Here is a 7691-nt window from a genome sequence, read left to right on the forward strand (position 1 = left end):
AAATGTGAATCCTTTGATTACACGGGTATGTTAAAGTTTTTGGATTCGGATTATGCGTTTGGACACAACAACCCAGGGTCAGTAATTATCATGAACCAAAAAGACAAGATCACGCGGGCAGGAGAGTAGCCCGTTAGAATCGCCGTTTATTTACATTTCTTCGTTGTTTACAATTTGGTGGTGGCTTTTTACTGCAANCGTGTGTACACATAAGATAAAGAATAATTTAACACAACGGCATGATTTTTAGAAGAATTTGCATAATAAAAATGATTTTTCATGCGTTCAACAATTTCGCGGTTTTCTCCGTTCTCTTCGTTGTTTACTTCTTACAACAAAGATGGCGTCGAGATTTCGGCAGCTAGAAAATAACTTTTTTCGTTCTTTCCTTCCCGCGTGATCTTGTGTCTTTCGTTCATGAGTAATTATCACGATATTTGGATCGCGATCCATATTGATAGATTGATGGATCGCGCACAAATGCTACATGTTCGATATTTATCTCGTCAGTATTTTCATCATTTTTGTGCTGCACGCTTATTATGACGCAAGAAAATATTTTTATTTTGTACGAATAATTTACAGATAATGCGGAATGCATAATTCTTTTAAAATTTCCAATGTTAATTACAATTTTTTCAATTTGTTTTGAATGGTTTTAAGCACCTAGAGCGAAGGCAGAGCGAATACGTTTTCGATATTCGCATTATGAGAGTAAAAGATATACTGACGAAATGTACGGATCGCGTTTTGAAAGTGCTAGACGTTCAATATTTATTGACGGTATTGCGATCCGCGATCCAGATTTCAAAATTTTTAGAAATTTTGCGATATGTATTACGATCCATCAATACTGCATGCTACACCGTCAATAAATATCGCGATACTTGGATCACGTCATGATTCAATAATAGAAGGTTCGATAAACTGACAGTTGTCTCTCTCGCACCGCTCCCTTAGCAGTGGCACCGTGTTGCTTCTTTGCAAATTTACATGGAAACAGTGTAGCTTTGGTGTGAAATAAAAGTATAAGCNGCATATTTAACTGGTGAAAACATAAACTTTTTTTAAATTGGATGTTTACATCAATCTCATAGTAGTCTTATTTTAATTTTGAGTCATTTTGCAGTTTTTATACAGCTAAATAGCACATAAATTACGCAATTCACGTAGATATATCAATATAACGTTCAACATTTCGTTTAAAATACCAGATTTCCTGCGAATACATTAGAATTTACAAAAGGAATTCCCCTACTAAGTGCCTACTTTGCGTACTTTTCTACTACCATTTTCGCATCCAGGGATTTTATTCTTCCCCTTTCTCCGTCCTTCGAAAATGCAACCTTTTGTAAGGGAGTGTCAAACCGCGGCAGTCAATAATTATCTAACCTTGTATCACGATCCAGAAAATAAAGGTCGCGCCATTCGCGGACCGCTAACCCTCTCTTCGTCGATTTGACAGCATCCACCCAATCGCTGACGTCATAAAATACTTTTGTTTACATTCACTGTTGCCAACTTCATGCTTTTCGCACCAAATTTAGTGGGTATTCAAAACGCGAAAATTTTTGACTTTTGTGCTTGGTGCGTTTTTGGTGCTTTTGTTTTTAGTTTGAAGACACCAAATTAGAAAATCTCAAAAAAATTGAAGAAAAATGTATAGCAATCGAAAGTGTGGTAAGCAATTTTACAAGAATTTAAACAAAATCATGGCACAGTGACAATCATAAGTGACAAAGAAATATGTGGCAGCACCTTCAATCATGCCAGAAGAAATCGACCGTTGTGCAAAAAACATTGATTTTTGAATCGGCATCCTTACAATAAAATTATGTATTCATACATAGTCCATAAAATACACCAATAAAAATTTGGTGATTTTTCAAAGTCAAAACTTGGCAACACTGCCTTTTGGTCGATGCTTCCTCTTTTTCTTGTCGAGTTCGTCTTGCTCTCTCATTCTAGTATTTATTGACGTCACGGCCAGTTGCTCTCAGCTCGATTGGCGCAATCTTGTATTCTATCATTCTTGACCTTGTATTAGGTTCGTTCGCGTAGCTGTTAATTGTTCATGTTTAACCAAAACTTACAAGTTTTTGCGTTCGCGTACGCAAAAAACTTGCAAAGTTGGGGAAATTGAGAGAGCAAAGTGACATTTCATTTTGAGGGGAAGCTGCTGGTTTCTGCTGGAAAAATGTTTGCCAACAGCAATTTGCCAACAGGAAAACAGCTGATCAAAAACAGCTGGTTGGCATTTACGTAAATCACAAAATTGAATTTGATGGTTTGGAAGTTAAAAATTACAAAATGCGACTAATTAAACTTGTAAGAAATCTTGTTTAATCAATAATTGTGTCAGTATAACACTTTGTGATAACTTTTCGTACGTTTTAAATTTTACACTTTTGAATGTAAACAAAAATTATATCAGCTGTTCGTCTAACTTGCAAGTTTCTGCAAATTTTCTGTTCGCGTACTATTTTGGATATTTCTCTCTTGTGAGCGAACAGATGACATTTCGCCGGAATTTGGCAGTTGGTTGGTTTCTGCTGGAGATTTTAAACGAACGCACCTATTATTGAATCATGGATCACGTCAATAAATACTGACCGTGTGACAGTGCCCATAGTGTGAAGAACTATCGATGACGACAAAAATAACAAATCCATTAAAACATCGACTATTTATTCTACAGCTCTAGAAAAGGTGCCATTATTCAAAATTCGGTAGACATTTTCCTCCGTTTTTTTATTGTAGCAAAAAGTTCCTTAGCCCTGGTTAATTTTAATTTGAAGAAAAACATGAGCTGCAATTACGCGGATGGTTTATCGCCATATGAAAACAAAGGCATTTTAGGTTTACCAGAGGTAGGTTAAAATCTAATATGAAACTATTTACTAGGTCTGCATTCTTTGAAATAGCAATTTGATAGTCCCGAAACAGTCGAGAAGAAATGCGCCGAACTAGTAGATTGGATGTTAGCCGGACGTGGACGTATCGTAGTACATACAGGCGCAGGTGTAAGCACCAGCGCTGGAATACCCGATTTCCGGTAAGCCCGATAGATTATTTTTCTTACAAATAAGGGAGTTTAAAGATTTTGCAGAGGTCCGAAAGGTGTGTGGACATTGGAGGAAAAAGGTGAAAAACCTACCATAAATGTATCTTTTAACCACGCAAAACCAACAAAAACACATATGGCGTTGCGAGCGCTAACACAGCATGGTTATGTGCGATACATTGTCAGTCAAAACATCGATGGACTGCATTTGAAGTCAGGGTTATCACGACATCTCTTAGCTGAGCTCCACGGCAATATGTTTGTGGATCAATGCAACAAATGCAGGCGCCAATTCGTGCGCAAAACAGCGGCGGAGACCGTGGGTCAAAAGCCTTGTGGTGGCAGGTGTCGCTCTGGTGAGGATGGACGAGTTCGTGCATGTCGTGGTGGCTTGCTTTTAGATAATGTGCTTGACTGGGAAGCTGATCTCCCAGAGCGGGACTTAGACATGGCTCTCATGCACTCCACGTAAGTTTGAAAATCTGGAGCAATTTGTGATCAACTCTGTTTTGTTTCATAATTGATTTAGGAAATTTTAGTTGACAGCACCGACAAATGCATGTATACACAAACAATTGTTCGGTTATGGTTAAAACAATTATAGTTTTTGTATAGAATTTATTCGTTTAAAATTTCTTCTTTCCTTTTCAGTAGGGTTTCACTTAATCACGTACGTATATCTTACGAACCAACAATGATGGAAAGCGAGGGACAAATAAAGAAGTAATGAATGGTCAAATTAAAGTACGCAAAAATTGTTTGCATGAAAAATTAGCTTGAAAGAAAGTTACTCATACGCCACGTAAACCTTAGTAACGCTTTTCTGTTCATATTTCATACAAAATGTTTACGTATTTTGAGTTGACCACTCATTACTTCTGTATTTATCCCTCCCTTTCCTTCATTGTTAGTTCGTGAGATATACGTGATTAAGTGGAACCACTTTTTGTTTTAAGCCGAAAAACGGTAAATTGCAAATATCTCAAAAACGTATCGATTAAAAAAAAGCTCGATTTTCGCAATCACCGAGCAATTCTACGCAGAAATTGGATAGTGGCATCCATCAAAATTTTATGCCATAAAAAGTTTTACCATTATTTAAAAAAGAGAAATAAAGGCAAAACACATTGCACATATAATTAATTCTTTGCATGAGGTACATATGTATATACATACAATATTAAAAACAACATATCTATGTACATAAATATATTAACATATTTTAGATTGGCCGCTGTAAATATTACATTGGGCACAACACTTCAAATCATACCAAGTGGGAATTTACCGCTGAAAAATAAAAAGTATGGAGGAAAACTCATTATTTGTAATCTACAGCCTACGAAACATGTATGCAATAAATTTAATTATTCGCATTAGAAATTTCCATTTAATATTTTAATTGAATATTTCAGGACAAACATGCCGATTTAAGAATATCAACCTATGTAGATGACATATTGGAAAAAGTATGCAAACGCTTAGGCGTTGAAATACCGGTTTATGATGTGTCTGAAGATCCCACAAAAGCATCAGATGATCGGAATTGCGATTGGACAATCTCAGCTCAAGCTGTAAAGGAAGTAGAGAAAGAATATAATGCCACTTTGAAGGAGCACAAAAAACAGCGGAAGTCTCTTAGTAAGAGTAATGACAAAATTGAAGTAGTGGCAATTAAGAAGAGTAAGCACTAAAATGCATTATGTGTGTAAATAAAAGGTGAGGGACCTACAATTTTACACTCTGAACGGCGGAACGGTCGCGGTTTTGTATGTTCAAATTAGCTTTTTTAGTACAGATAGATAGATAGATATGAGTAGGGCAAGCACTGCGACCAGTATACCTCTTGTGCCCTTAGCTTACACAACACTGAATCCAGCCCCAGAGGCTATGTATTTTAGAATAGATTACTGGGACAGGGACTGTATGTGCTTCTCTATTGGCCATACATATATGTCCTAAGCACGGGCCACTTCGTAACTAAAACCCGCAGCATTACTGCAAAGAACTCTTTTAATTCATAAACTATAGTTCTTAGAATTGTCTTATTTTCGCAACTTAGTTTCAATTCGGCATCTAACCGTATTTCCGCATACTGCACATTTCCATCAAATATAGTTTAGAAATAAAGAGGACAGTATTTTGCAGTAATGCCGCAGCAATGCATTTACGAACTGACCCCACCTCTCCCTTCTTCATATTTAACATATTTAAGCATTGTTTCGACTTAAACAAATTTTTCGTAAATGTTTTAAGTTACATGTTTTAAACATATTTAAACACTTAATACTTCATACATTCGAAATTAAGGGTAGGTAGAAAACAAATCCATCGAGGAACTCACAAAATATCTATTGAAATTGATAATAATATTTACCATTAAAACGAACGTTACATAAATAAAACAGTAGTCTTGTGTATTATTGAGATTGTGCTAGTACTCACGGTACCATAGTGAAATATAGGGCTTGTTCGAGTTGCAATCACAGCCGCAGTGTTGCGCGAATTATTAAAGTATCAAGATCTGTGTGAATTTCGAGCAATGTATTATCAGTGGGGCAGTTGCAACAATGTTGCTATTTTTCATCAGTACGGCGGTAATAATAATAATATAATAGATTGGCGCTTACACATATGTTAGTGTTTGGCCGAGCAAACACAGTACGTCGGTAATGCCGCTTTTATTAGGTGTCTCGAACAGGCCCATACCTTATTCATTAATTTTCTATGCTTTCGTTTTGTTATTGGGAATTTTTGTAGTTTGGGAAATCTCCGAGTTCAAAGTTGCCATTGCAAGTATAATTTATGAAACTCAAATGTATTCAACCTTATTATGAGTTTCATTTTCTCCGACCCGGTTAACTTTTCGTTTCCGTGTATTCACTACGGGCCTCTGAAAAAATTTCGGACGATAGGGGGCATTATGTTGCAAATAAAACTATTAATTATATGCTGTTTTTTTATTGTATGTATGTTTTAACCGAGTTTAAAAACAAAATGTTTTAAAACCTGTTTTAAATATAGGTGATTTTTCCCATTGTTTTAAACCAGGTTTTTAATACTTGCTTAAAACATTGCCAACCCTGACTGGGACCCACTGCAAGGAAGGGCTGCGGTCCTATGGGGGTCGAGGCACCAGCCAACCTGGCTAGCTTATAAGCTTCTTCATTTACTTCGACACCCATGTGCCCTGCTACCCATATTAGTTTGATAGTATTGTGCTCAGCAAGGGCATTATGCTTCTCAATGCACTCCAATACCAAAGGGGGTTTGACCTCAAAGGATGAGAGAGCCATAAGTGCCGCCTGACTATCACTTGGTATAAGTATCCTCTCCCTTCGATATTTCGTAGGAAGGTTAATCTCTTGTGCATATCATCTCTGGGGAACAGCATTATATCCTATTCCTGAAGGATAGGATCTTACCTTTGCCAAAACCCTGTCCCGTAAAGTTTAAGGGAGTTCGCTTCGCCTTCTGTTCAATTGTAATATGCAGTGCCTCCAGTTCAAGGACTACTTCCAGCGCTGCCGTTGGACATATGCGCATAGCCCCGTGATGCAAACACACACCAGACGTGTAATCTTGTTGAGAGACTGCCTTGCCGTTGCCAGAGTACCCCGGCTCTTCAACGCGAGTCGCTTACACACCATCAGCGCCCTTGTAGCCATGGAAGTGGTCGCCTTTTAAGAATAAAGGGTATTAGTGTGATTTCGTACTTTAACTTACCTTTGCTCGGCCAGCAATAGAAACTTTATGAGCGAAAAATATGTGTTTACTACATATTTATGCAAATATTTTATTTATTTTCTTATTTCAAAATACGCATGCAGCCCCTCATTCAAACACGTTACATACGCATTTATGGATAATTTAAATATAAGTACATTTATATATATTATATATATTTAATGTACTATCAGGCAGGTTCTGCAATTCACTTCCTAGTGAATTTCAATTTGGATTCAAAGAGGCTTGGGTTGAATTCACTGCCTGTATATGCTCCACTTACATCATTTTGTGTATAAAAATCATATTACAATGAATATCATAAAATAGTACAGGTAAACTCTCGAAACCAAAATTTTAAATTTATAATAAAAATATTACTTGTAAAGGGATATCGATAAGCTAACGTTATGACGGTGAATGCTTAGATTAATGGCGATTTCGTTTCTACAAAAATGTTGGCTTCTCATCGCCCTCTTCTAAGTGTTTGTGCGTAGAGGGCAAGGAGAAGATTGCATTCTTTTTATTAAGTAGATTTGCAAACTCTGACAATGTGTAGTAAAGTATTTGAATATTATGGTGATTTCGCTTCTACCAAAAAATGTCGCCTTTTGATTGCCTTTTCTTCTTTTCGTATTCGATTCTAAATTAAAGGCAAATGGGTGGGAAAATTTTGTGGTCGTTTCTTAAAATGTCACACTCTTGGAAGGCAAAAAAGGCATAATCTCAGCCCTTTGAAGCTTTGTCAGGGGAGATGGCTGCCCTGAAAATCAGATCGTTGTTTAAAACGACAGTATTATGAAATGCGTGAACTAGACAAGGAAAAGCAAAAAAAGGAAAGCAAAAATAGGCCCTTTTACAGGGTTGAGTGTAACATCAAACACTTTTCGCACTGGGGGAG

At 36.8% G+C, this 7691-nt stretch overlaps 2 protein-coding genes across 3 annotated transcripts in view; one reads left to right on the top strand and one right to left on the bottom strand.

Moving 5' to 3' along the window:
- Positions 1 to 7691, bottom strand: part of LOC108375728 (uncharacterized) — an 18070-nt gene that overhangs the window by 3685 nt on the left and 6694 nt on the right. The window lies entirely within an intron of this gene.
- Positions 2667 to 5617, top strand: LOC108375729 (NAD-dependent protein deacetylase Sirt6-like). Of its 2 annotated transcripts, XM_017631871.1 has the most exons (6): positions 2667 to 2729; positions 2799 to 2870; positions 2925 to 3055; positions 3110 to 3532; positions 4291 to 4414; positions 4480 to 5617. In XM_017631871.1, the coding sequence occupies exons 2-6, from the start codon at positions 2805 to 2807 to the stop codon at positions 4756 to 4758; spliced, it is 1023 nt and encodes a 340-aa protein (XP_017487360.1). In that variant the 5' UTR covers positions 2667 to 2729; positions 2799 to 2804; the 3' UTR covers positions 4759 to 5617. The 2 variants fall into 2 exon arrangements, with proteins under 2 accessions (XP_017487360.1, XP_017487361.1); XM_017631872.1 differs by lacking the exon at positions 2667 to 2729 and having other exon boundaries at positions 2791 to 2870; positions 2936 to 3055.

This window comes from Rhagoletis zephyria, unplaced genomic scaffold (genome assembly GCF_001687245.7).
Source record: "Rhagoletis zephyria isolate East Lansing unplaced genomic scaffold, Rhagoletis_zephyria_1.1 Rzeph_scaffold_09366, whole genome shotgun sequence".
Taxonomy (NCBI): Eukaryota; Metazoa; Arthropoda; class Insecta; order Diptera; family Tephritidae; genus Rhagoletis; species Rhagoletis zephyria.

Coding starts and splice junctions, on each gene's coding strand:
- LOC108375729 (XM_017631871.1), top strand. CDS start 2,805: ATGAGCTGCAATTACGCGGATGGTTTATCGCCATATGAAAACAAAGGC. Junction 2,871..2,924: donor GCATTTTAGGTTTACCAGAG/GTAGGTTAAAAT, acceptor TCTTTGAAATAG/CAATTTGATAGTCCCGAAAC. Junction 4,415..4,479: donor ATCTACAGCCTACGAAACAT/GTATGCAATAAA, acceptor TGAATATTTCAG/GACAAACATGCCGATTTAAG.